The sequence below is a fragment of the Anabrus simplex genome, chromosome 1 (genome assembly GCF_040414725.1).
Source record: "Anabrus simplex isolate iqAnaSimp1 chromosome 1, ASM4041472v1, whole genome shotgun sequence".
Taxonomy (NCBI): Eukaryota; Metazoa; Arthropoda; class Insecta; order Orthoptera; family Tettigoniidae; genus Anabrus; species Anabrus simplex.
The window spans coordinates 55,727,144-55,739,927 of NC_090265.1; the positions used below are offsets into that span (position 1 = coordinate 55,727,144).

Here is a 12,784-nt window from a genome sequence, read left to right on the forward strand (position 1 = left end):
CAAGCAGCGCAAGGTCATCTACAAATGCCAGGCAATTGAGTTTGATTTTTTTGCCAATCTTGATGTTTGGTTGGCATTTCTTAGTCCACTCTTGCATGATTTTCTCCAGTGTGCAGTTAAATAGTAATGGTAAAAGACCGTCACCCTGTCCGAAGTCCAGTCCGGATTTCAAATGATTCAGACAACTCCCCCCTTAATTTAACTTTTGATTTAGTGTTCTTAATGGTAATTCCAATAAGGGTGATAAGTTTTTGGTGTAATCCAAATTCCTTGAGGTTTTTAAATAATGACTCATGATGGATACTGTCATACGCTTTCTTGAAGTCAACAAAAGTTCTGACTAACTTTTTGTTTCTCACTCTTTGATGTTTCATGATCCACTAAAGACTGATGATTTGATCTGGACAACTTCTTCCAGGTTGAAATCCTCCCTGATATTCTCCAATCTCTCAGTCAAGTTGTTCTTGAATTCTTTCTTGCCATTTGCTTTACGTCGCACCGAAACAGATAGGTCTTATGGCGACGATAGGATAGGAAAGGCGTAGGAATGGGAAGGAAGCGGCCATGGCCTTAATTAAGGTACAGCCCCAGCATTTGCCTGGTGTGAAAATGGGAAACCACAGAAAACCATTTTCAGGGCTGCCGACAGTGGGGTTCGAACCCACTATCTCCCAATTACTGGATACTGGCCGCACTTAGCGGCTGCAGCTATCGAGCTCAGTTCTTGAATTCTTGTTAGGATAATTCTAGACTGGATCTTACATGTGACATCAAGTAAGAAAATCCCCCGGTAATTATTTGGATCCAATCTATTACACTTTTTGTGCATTGGATGAATTATAGCTGTATTCCATTCTTCAGGCAATTTTTCAGAATTCCAGATGTCTATGAAGTGTTTGTGGAGATTTTGAAGTGTTTATTTATTTGCATTCTTCCACAGCTCTGCAACCACTTGATTCTCTCCTGCTGCCTTGTAGTTCTTGAGCCAACCAATTGCTTTGATTACTTCATTGAAATCTGATGGTATAACCTTTTCTAGACATGTTTATTTTTTTGGATAAGGTTCAAATTCTAAATATTCTTTTGGTTCCTCAGCATTTAGTAATTCTTTGAAGTGATCGGCTAGAATTTTGGCATTCTCTTGATTATTGTGTGCTAGTTTCCCTTGTTTATTTTTCATCCTGAGTGTGGGTGGAGTATACATTGATATTGTCTAAATGTCCTGTAATAGTTCCTTGTCTTACGTTGTTTGAATGACTCATCTCTGACGTTTAGGTTTTCTTTTTGATGGTCTCTTTTGATTCTTCAAATTTGTTTGGCCATTTGTCTTTTAGCAATGGTTAGTTCTTTGTGAGATTTTTCGGTTTTCTTTTGTTGGTCATTTAGCCATGCTTTGTGCCTTTTCTCTATTGGCATATCACATTCCACATTTCACCAGGCGTGTTTCTTTCTCCTTCTAATAGGAGCAATTAATTCAGAAATGCTTTTCAGTTTATCAATAATAATTTCCAGTTTGTCGCTTAGATTTGTTTTGGATCTCTCTTAACACAATGCATTATTTATTTAGTAGCTGGGTTCATATTTGCTCCTCCTAGTGGATTTTGGTGAGTGAGTGAGTGAGTGAGTGAGTGAGTGAGTGAGTGAGTGAGTGAGTGAGTGAGTGAGTGAGTGAGTGAGTGAGTGAGTGAGTGAGTGGATTTTGGGTGATTTGTATTTCTTTGTACAGGTTAACTTGATTTTTATCTTTGAAATATAGTGGTGTGAATTGATGTCCACCACGTGAAGTACTTTGACATAGATTTCTTTGTGGTACTTTTTATCCATTGCTACATGATCTATCTGAAACTAACTCATTTTAACATTAGGGCATTTCCAGGTCATTAACTTGTGCGGTTTTCTCTCAAATCTTGTGGTTTCAAGAACAAGCCCATGGTCTATGCAAAGTTCAAATAGCCTTTGACCATTCTTGTTTGTCAATTTATGAGCTGACCATTTACCTACCACTGTGCAATTCTTTCTTTCTTGTCCAATTTTCATGACAAAATCCCCAAATATTATTTTAACATGGTTGTCAGGGATATTTGATATCATTTGGTCAAGCTCTTCCCAAAATATTTCAGTTTTTTCTTTATTTTTCATGTTTTTGTCATTTGTTGGGGCATGGACATTAATCAATGTATATATTTTGTTCTCTACTTTAATTGTTAAGGTTGCTGTTCTTAGGTGATGAGAAGTCCTCTACTGAATCGAATATGCTGGTATGGGCCAGGAATCCCATTCCAAATTGGGGGACATTCTTCATTACTCTTTTTCCTGGAGGTCCTTTGTAAACACGATGTCCTCCAGATTCAAGTGGGGTCCTGATCTGTGTTCCGAAGTTCCTGAAGGGCTGTTATTAGAATCCTGTGTTGATCCATTACATCTGTTAAGTGTTTCTACTTCCCAATTTTCATTATCAAATTTATGTTTAATGTTGAAAAGAAAGAGTATTTCCCTGGTTTACTGAATTTAAGTCTGTGTCTGCAGTTTGTCTGTTGGGCTTTCAGGCGCTCCGACTCACAATGATCTTCTAAGTGACACCCCACTGCATCCGAGTGGTGTCTTTCCTTGGGCCTACGATTTTGTATATCCAAGCCAGTGGATTCATTCATTACAAGACTCTACATGTTTGGTTGATTGTTATATCATTGATCAATGTTCTGACCATGGTCAGGATTTATTATTATTATTATTATTATTATTATTATTATTATTATTATTATTATTATTATTATTATTATTATTATTAGCTATGACATCCTTGGTCTTCAGCCGTATGTACTTGTACGTATGTGTTACTAGTCTAATAACCTTTACTCATAACACTGTAATAGAAATGAAATACTTAATAAAAGAAACAATATGCCCAATGGTTTGATTACAGAAAATCTTCAATATTTCCCCCTCTACTTCAATCTTCACATAACAAGTAAAGTCTATGGGAGTTAAATCGGCAGAGCACAGAGGCCATTTTACTGGCACACAACGGCCTACCCATCTGCCTCGAAAATGATGATTTAAGTGTTGCACGACACAATGAGTTTGACAATTTGAATCGTGTGCCCAGAAGTAAAAATGTAACCTCCTTGTCTTGAAAAGAAACATTTTATCCATCAATCTAATTGTGCCATCATTCTTTACATAACACGAAGAGCATCCCTGATTTTTTTGTTGGTATAATTATGATAATCCCAGTACTTGGCATAATTCACAGAGCGGAGTAGCCATGCATGTCAATGCATTACAGCTATGGAGCCAAGTTCTGAATTCCGAAGACAAGAGGGTTTGAACCTCACTGTCAGCTTTCCTGAGAATGGTTTTGTGTTGTTTCCCATTTTCAGTTCCCGGCAAATGATGTCCATGAAATTTCATCTCGTCTCATCCCTGACCCCGTATCAGAAAATGGAACTAAATGGTAGACCAACATCAAAACAACTTGCCATAATTCATAAGAAAAAACTCAGGATAGCAATAAAAAATGGGCAGGCGGAGGTCATCTGGATGTAGAATATGTCACATTGCTGCTAGAAATAGGGGAATGTGCAGAATTTAGGTTTGGAAATCTCTTTCTATGCCTAGGGCTGGCAAATCATACACCGCTTCCAATTTTCATCAATATAACTTATAAGCTTTTCAGTCTGTCAAACATGAATACAACACTTAGAACACTATAAAATACTTGTAAAAAAGTGAAATGGAGGTTATAAGTGAAATTGCTCTTTTTTTACAGATATTTTATAGTGTTCTAATTGTTGTTTTCATCTTCAACAGACTGAAAAGCTTGAAAGTTATATTAACTGAGTCAAGAAAGTAAGGATGTAAAGGAAAGGGCATGTAAGTGTCTGGTACAACCCCAACTAGAATATGGTTCCAGTGTATGGAGCTTCACCAGGATTATTTGGTTCAAGAACTGGAAAAAATCCAAAGGAAAGCAGTTTGATTTGTTATGGATGATTTCCGATAAAAGAGTAACGTTCCGAAAATGTTGCAAGTTTGGGCTGGGAAGACTTGGGAGAAAGGAGACGATCCGCTCGACTAAGCGGTATGTCAAACCATCTACTTCATGATCTGTATCGATAAATCAACCAATATCATAAGTTAAGAACATGTTTTATCCATATTGACATGTATCAGGAGAATAGGTATGAGGTTTTCCATCTTTCAATACACTATAAGTAAAATGACAAAGAGATTTTAGATCATTTCACTATTTAACCTCATACCTATTCTCCAAATCAATCAATAATCAAGCAGAAAATTGTTCCACCTAATCAATACTTTTTATTTTGCCTTTGGAAAATTTAATTTACAAGTAGTAATTGTTTTGTTTCGAATGACTAAACATCATCAGCTACACATTTCTGGTTTAGGTGGAAATTCATATAAGTATAGTGTGCCATTTCATTGTTCTAGGAGTAATTTGGTAGAGTCAATTTGCACGCAATTACCGGTAATGAAATTAAATACAATGCATAAAGTTATAAAGTGTCAAAGAAATACGGTATCAACGAAATGGTCATGATCATGATGGCAGTGCATATGACAAAATAGAGTTTGAATTGTTAACGCTAACACTATACAAAAGTTTACAAATGAACAGACACTTCTAGGAAGCGGAATCAATCAATCAAGAAGCAAGCCATGCCATATAACATTGAGAATTGTATAGAAGTAAAGAAAGAAGAACTTAGATACATTTATACGAGAAAACTACGCATAAATGCAACGTTAATAATAAAATATTTGCGTAAAATACGTAAGATACAGCAAAAGTTGAATAAGCCAAACACTAAGAAGAGGGCAATGACTAGGCCTTGGCTCAGAGAAAAGAAATTTGATCTAATGCAACAGTTATAAACATCAATTCATTTAGCAATTGTAGTGAATATAAGAAATTAAGGATACAGTAGACATTTTGGAGGTCTGCCTAATTTAAGAAGAAAAGCCTATATTAAACTAGACTATTAATGACATACTAATGTTAGAAGGCTTTGACTATGATATAATGTTTCAGCTGATGTCATCTGTGTATTTGATTCTTCTAATTGAGCAAGACAAGCCCGCCATGAGTCTCTAAGGAGAACATGGGCCAACTGTCCGGGGTCAAACCAGCTAAGATGATGGCAGCAGAGAGCGACATTCCTGGCAACGTCTATCGGTGAACCATGGAGACTAACCACAGCTCCTGATGGCAAACCAAAAACAACATAATCCCAATGTTCCAAGCTGTCAGTAGAGAGATGGCGTGGAATGACATTAGTAGATGAGTAAGTTTGTATGGTGTTTTTGAAAGTAGGAAAGATCACAATATGAAGATAAAGTTCATATTAAAGAGGACAAATTGGGGCAAAATTCGCTTAAAGGAAGTGGCGTTAGGGATTGAAATAACTTACGAAGGGAGATGTTCAATAAATTTACAATTTCTTTGCAATCATTTAAGAAAAGGCTAGGAAAACAACAGGTAGGAAATCTGTCTCCTGGGCAACTGCCCTAAATCTATATCAGTGGTGATTGATTGATTGATTGATTGATTGATTGATTGATTGATTGATTGATTGATTGATTGATTGATTGATTGATTGATTGATTGATTGATTGATTGATTGATTGATTGATTGATTGATTGATTCTTCATTAATTTGATTAAATCTTCTCTTCATTCTCTTTGGGTGCATGTTGCTTCATAACAACAAGCGAGTTGGCTGTGCGGTTGAGGGTGTGCAGCTGTGAACTTGCATTCTCAAGATAGTGGGTTCGACCCCCACTGTCGGCAGCCCTGAAGATGGTTTTCCGTGATTTCCCATTTTCACACCAGGCAAATGTTGGGGCTGTACCTTAATTAAGGCCACGGCCGATTCCTTCCCACTCCTAACCCTTTCCTATCCCATCATCGCCATGAGGCCTATCTGTGTCGGTGCGACGTAAAACAAAAAGTAAAAAAAAATGTCTTCATAACCTCAACAGGAACAGTAGCGGTACTTTATTGTGGCTTGCAGTACTTGGCTGCCTGAGCTTTATTGCATTGTACATAGGGTTTCTTACACATTTTAGGCTTGTTCAATTCCTCTTGACTCATTCTTTCTTCTTTTTTTCCATCTGCAGTAGAAATAGGCCTTTAAATTTAGATATGAAGACATTTTAAAAATATTTTCACAAAATTCACAATTATTTCATAATATTTCACATACCTAACAAAGATTACTTACAAATATTATTATACATATTGATAGATCTCGTGTTAGATAAACAAATGTCACTTCACTATACATTCTATTGGATTGCAGTCCCGAGTTGTACTAATTTTACCATTCATTCCGAGCTCCGATTTCACCACAAAATGGCGAATGCACACGGCATTCACTATTGTGCCATCCGAATTGAAAGCTATTAGGGTAGACTCTTCAGACCTCCCTCTTTTCAAGCCTTAAGCAGATCCATTGGTGTTATTCGACAGGAGTAGACAATGTGCTGACACTGGATTTCACCTTTTCCCTACCTTATTTTCATTATCCCACATCCAGATGTGCATGTTTCCCATGGGTGTCAAATAGAAAGACCTGCACCAGGCAAGCCAAACATGTCCTCAAACACTTGCGGCACTAAAAGTCATCATAATCATCATCATCATTATCATTATCATCATCATAATTTCCCAACTCCAGTTTCCTGGGTGTGGTGTACATCGCTCGCCATCTCCTTCTATCTTCATACATCTTCTGATCCAGTACATCCTCCCATTTGTATCCTCTCTCCTCCACATCTGATCTTACAGTCTCTATCCAACGTTTTCTTGGTCTTCCCTGTGGTCTTCTTCCTACGAGATTAAGGTTGAAATATTTTCTGGCAGGTCTATCCCTGTTCATTCTCATTATGTGCCCATACTACTGAAGTCTGCGTTTCTTTATGACACTGATAATAGGAACCTCAATACCAGCTACTTTCCTATTCACTTCATTTCTGATCTTGTCCTTTCTGGTTGTTTGGTCCATGGTTCTAATGAATCTCATTTCAGTTGCTTGGATTCTACTGAAGTCTTTGTTTAGCAGGGTACATGTCTCTAAACTGTACGTGAGGATTGGTATGAACTAATTGTGGTGCATGATTGTTTTCGCTTTCTGTGGTATTTTTCAGACCCAGAGGAGGTTTCTGACTTACTGTAGAAGGTCGATGCTTTTTGTGTCCTGCTGAGTATTTCCTGCCTAACAGTGTTGTCTTTTGATATTGTGCTTCCTAGGTACTTGAAGTGGGAAGCTGATTCGATTTTTGCTCCTTCCAGAAATATATTTGAGCTTGTTCCTTCCCTCTTGATGGTCATTTCCACTGTCTTTGTTTTGCTCATCTTCAGTCCAAAATTTTTGAATATGTTGTTCCCTTCATTAAGTTTCTTCTGAACTTCAGCTTCTGTCTCTCCCCATAAAAGCACATCATCAGCAAATACCAGGGCATTTGGTTCACTGTCCATTTTCTTGATAGATTTGATGACCTTGTCCATTACTATTATGAACAGGAGTCTATGTACATGGACTAAAAGTCATATGATAAATAAATAAAATATCACCAGAAATAATCCACCCCACTACTTACCCACCATCTATTTCCTTAGGATCATTTAGCCACTCATCAAATTCAACTCTAGCTCTATTCACTGCTTCCCTATATCCTGCTTTACACAGAATATAATGGGCTAAGGCTGCTATTTCTGCCATGGGATGGTAGTCATCGAAAGTAGAATTTCCAGTCAAATCATAAATGGGTATCAACATCTCTCCTATAAACCTCTGTAAAGAAAACAGAAAATCAGTTACATTTCATCATGTTATTATAAATCTAAATAAATAGACCTAAATAGGAACAAGACACCTGGAATCGATGACATTCCATTTGCCTTAGGAGAAACCAGCATGGCGATGTTATTTCATTTAGTGCGTAAGATGTATAATACAGGAGAAGTGCTATCTGATTTTTGGCAGAATGTTGTTATACCTATTCCCAAGAAAGCCGGTGCTACAAGTGTGAAAATTACCACATCATTAGCTTAGTATCTCATGTCTGCAAAATTTTAATATGACATATTATTCATAAACAAATGGAAAGACTAGTTGAAACTAAGTTGAGAGAAGACCAATTTGATTTGAGAAGAAATGTAGGAACACATGAAGCAATCGTCTGATCCTAGAGGATTGAATTAAGAAGGAAAAGCCCACATATGTGACGTTCATAGATCTAGAAAGGGCATTCGATAATTTTGATTGGATCAAGCTATTTGAAATTCTGAAGGCAACTAGGATCAGATACCAAGAACGAAGAATTATCTACAATCTGTATAAAAATCAGTCGGCAGTGATAAGAATTGAGGGCTTTGAAAAGTAAGCAGCAATCCTGAGAATGGAGCAAGGCTGCAGTTTGTCCCCCCCCCCCCCCTCCTTTTCAATGTTTATATATAACAGGCAGCAAAGGAAAGTAAGTAGGAATTTGGAAAGGACATCACAATCCAAGAAGAGGAAATCAAAACCCTGAGATTTGCCAATGATATTGTTATTTTATCTGAGACTGCAGTAGATCTGGAGAAATTGCTGAGTGGTATGGACGGAGTCTTGGGTAAGGAGTACAAGATGAAAAGAAATAAGTCCAAAGGAAAAGTAATGGAATACATTTGAACTTTTTTTTTTTTTTTTTTTGCTTTACGTCGCACCGACACAGATAGGTCTTACCACGGCTATGGGATAGAAAAGGCCTAGGAAGTGGAAGGAAGTGGTCGTGGCCTTAATTAAGATACAGCCCCAGCATTTGCCTAGTGTGAAAATGGGAAACCATGGAAAACCATCTTCAGGATTGCCAACAGTGGGGCTCGAACCCCCTATCTCCCAATTACTGGATACTGGCCGCACTTAAGCGACTGCAGCTATCAAGCTCGGTGAAGGCAATATTAGATTAGGAAATGATGTCTTAAAGAAACTAGATGAATACTGTTCCTTGGGTTGTAAAATAACTAATAATGGCAGAAGTAAGGAGGACATAAAATGCAGACCAAGAGAAACAAGGAAGGCCTTTCTTAAGAAAAAAAATTTGCTCACTTCAAATATTGATATAGGAATTAGAGAAATGTTTGTGAAGACTTTTGTCTGGAGCGTAGCATTATATGGAAGTGAAAAATGGGCGATAACTAGCTCAGAAAGAAAGAGAATAGAAGCTTTTGAAATATGGTATTACAGAAGAATGCTGAAGGTGAGATGGATAGATCAAATCACGAATGAAGAGATACTGAATCGAATTGGTGAGAGGAGATTGATTTGGCTAAATGTGATGAGAAGAAGAGATAGAATGATAGTGCCCCCATTTTTCCCGAGCTAAGCCCAGCCAGCGAGCGAGAGATCCCGAGGTGGACCGTTCGATCGTTGGCTATCACTTTCTAGAGGCATTTAAGGGAAGTTAAGGGTTGATGACCAAGCAGGATAAAAAGAAATGTTAATACAACACTCTGACATTTATTCACATAAGCAAATAATGAATGAAAATATTCTTAATGATATTCCCTTTTTTTTTTTTTTTTTTACATAGAACTTCCATAATATTGAATTTCTTCCTCGATTTTGAGTGACACGTGTTCTTAATCTCCAGCCTTACTGTGCTGTAATGAAAACCAAAGAAAAATTAGGCCTCTTCCCTTTCCAAATCAAAATATTTGATTGAAAGAATTTTAAAAAAATTAACATAGGGGTTCATAAAATAATTAAACAACTGTCTTGCTAACGAGGGTTTTACAATAAATGTGTTCAAAGCTTTACCAATTCAGAGTAGTCTCAACACGTGGTTTTAAGATGAACTCAACTAAATTTATCACTTACAGTATTTAATATTAGTCAATGACACCAGCATGAACTTCAGTAGAAAATGAAAATTGATTTCAAAATTCTCAAAATTAATTAATTATTATTCTGATTATTATTATTATTAATCTCTCATCATTTAATTAACCTATGCTTCACTGTCACACGATCATGTTCTCATTATTTTTCCACTGCATCATTTACCTAACGATCGTCATTAGCATTACAGAATAATTATTTTCCAATTAATTATTTATGACTTGGTTTCACCATAACTCAAAGTAATCATGTGGCTAACGAACTTCTACTTCTGATCTTTGTATTGCTTTTCCATTCAAATTAATCTTAAAATATTTCAAAGTTCAACTATAAATGTGTCAGAAATTTACGTTATCCACGTGTGAGCTAGTAAAATAAATTTTATTTACAAATCGAGTGCCTTCATAAGATAACGAGATGATCTTTCCTTTTAAATCTCGCTAATGAAGAAAATGAATCCTTTTCTAGTCTTCCTCGACTTAAGTTGATCAAATTTTCCCTTAAGGGCATGAAAATTACTTCGTAAGACAGCACACAACGATGAATGTAATCTGCGTCGCAGCAAGTGCACGACCAGATCAAATTAAATGGGACCAACATTATACAAGATAAATATACGTATTTACATATACACACACATTCACACTAGTAAACATGTATTTTATGTACATTATTTATATCGAATCCTGTTTTGGCAAGTTTATTCATGATTTTTACGAGTGGTCAGGTCACATAATATCTAGCAGAAATAATCTGTGTACTGAAATTATTCTTCATTAATGGTGACTAGTGATCGAAGTCATGGGTATCACTTGGTAGAAACACATTTCACATATCGATGTGAGTTCATCTAACTCTTGAAATTATAATGGAAGATTCTTGTAAAATCCATAAGCACTACCATCGCTTGGGCTACAGGTTGAAACTATCGTGAGCGTGAGCCTTAATCGTATTATTTTTATTCCCTACCTGTGAAATACACTCGCAACACGTACTCCAATATCATAATCTGTCTTGCGCTCCCAATACACAAGAATAAGTCAAATATCATCATTAAATCATCAATCGCTGAATTATACAACAAATATCCCTCAGGATTGGTCATATTCCAGACCCTTCATGAACAGAGCACATTCAATCTCACATATAAGGACTCTACTGTAAATTTATGGCTCACGAGCGTTTAATTCTGTTTTATCCGATCTTTAGTCAATATTATTATTATTTGAGTGATTATTACATCCACTGATCCTCGTGGAATATCATAAAATTAGATGACTTCATCATAAATACAACAAGTGATCTTGAAAGACACTAGGTTCGACCCTATTCACTCAAAATGTACACGTAAATTTCAGTCCAATAACTTTCAACATTACAAAGGAAGTAGATTTATCGTGTGGTCAGTGATTTTTAAATATTAAGCTCCTAACCATGGGAAATCATTCAAAGACAACCTACATGTCTACTCTAACAGATTCAAAATTTCATTCACACGTACCTAGTCTACCACGACACCTTAAGAAGTGGAAAAATGAAATGTTTCTAACTACAACAAACTAATAGATCTACGACTTAAAGAAGAAAGACCTCTAGTTGTACAAAAGGTGAGACAGATAAATTAAATTAAAAGGTACTCAAGTTTTAGATGGAGTTCGATCCCCGTCGACAGTCAATTATTCCAGCATTTTCCTCCGATCGGTCTCCTTCCAATTACCAGATACGCCTCACATTTTACAGCTCCATGGAGGCTTTGTAGCAGGTGTCCCTCGATGAAGTTGTGTTCTAGGTGGTTGTGGAATTGTCCATCTTGAGGTGTTCAGCTTCTAAGACGACTTCTGTAGAATTCCGGTCACAAGCTGTAACTGAGATGACAAGATTAAGTATTTGCACAAGCACACGTCGAACGTTAATAACTCGTCTACACAGTCGCACTTAACTTGGTTCTTAAGGCGTGTTTTACTCCATAGGAATTCGCTAATTATCTCGCTAAATTCTGGCAGAACGGGCGTCGACTTGAACTGGAAATCATTTCTCCACGTGGTCGGATAACGTAGCGTCGCACATCCAAGTCTAGAGTTCAGAAAAGCAGCACAGCGAAGAATATTCAGAGAGAGAGCAATACAGCGAAGGATATTCAGAGAGAGAGCAATACAGTGAAGGATATTCAGAGAGAGCAATTTACTCGTAACAAGGCCTTTTTATCTTATCGGCCTGGGAGGTGTGATCTTCAACGAGAACGATAATTGGCTGATGGTCTCATTTAATTGGCTCAGACTATTCCAGATTCAGAATGTGAGTTGCGCGCGTGCGGCAGTAGTCACGTGATTTGCTTCGACCTTGGCATGGTCCGGGCTATGTATCACCCCTCTGAATGACGAAAAAAACTCGTTCTTAGCTCGCCACTACTTCCCCAATGACACATTGCAGTTCCAAGCAGACAATAAAACTTTTAATTTCCAACTGATGAAAATATACACAATATCGCCAATTTTAACGGGGACAATAGGACACATCTTAAAACACCCAGGACTATTTCATTTGGTTTTTAAGGGAAGTGTAGGGGGTAAGAATGGTAGGGGTGGACCAAGGTATGAGTATGACATGTAGATTAGAGCAAATGTAGGATGTAGTAGTTAGGTAGAAGTGAAAAGGTCAGCACAGGATAGGGTGTTATGGAAAGTTGCATCAAACCAGTCTATTGACTGATGACTCAGACAACAACATTATAAGTCTATTTAAGTAATGGAAAAGAAAGTTTTAAATCAAGTCATATGTAGAGAAAGAGAGAAGCATGATAAGAAGGCGCGTCAAATTCGGGTAATTATTGGGGGGGCACGATTAAGATGAACAGAAGCACATGAAATGAGGAACAACTA

General features: G+C 37.0%; 1 protein-coding gene across 1 annotated transcript in view; it reads right to left on the reverse strand.

Moving 5' to 3' along the window:
- Window positions 1-12,784, reverse strand: part of LOC136861067 (endoplasmic reticulum aminopeptidase 1-like) — a 39,280-nt gene that overhangs the window by 10,944 nt on the left and 15,552 nt on the right. Inside the window, exon 2 of the mRNA XM_067138798.2 lies at window positions 7,624-7,817. Within this exon, the coding sequence (XP_066994899.2) occupies window positions 7,624-7,802 (179 nt within the window). The 5' untranslated portion in view covers window positions 7,803-7,817. The remainder of the gene's footprint in view (window positions 1-7,623; window positions 7,818-12,784) is intronic.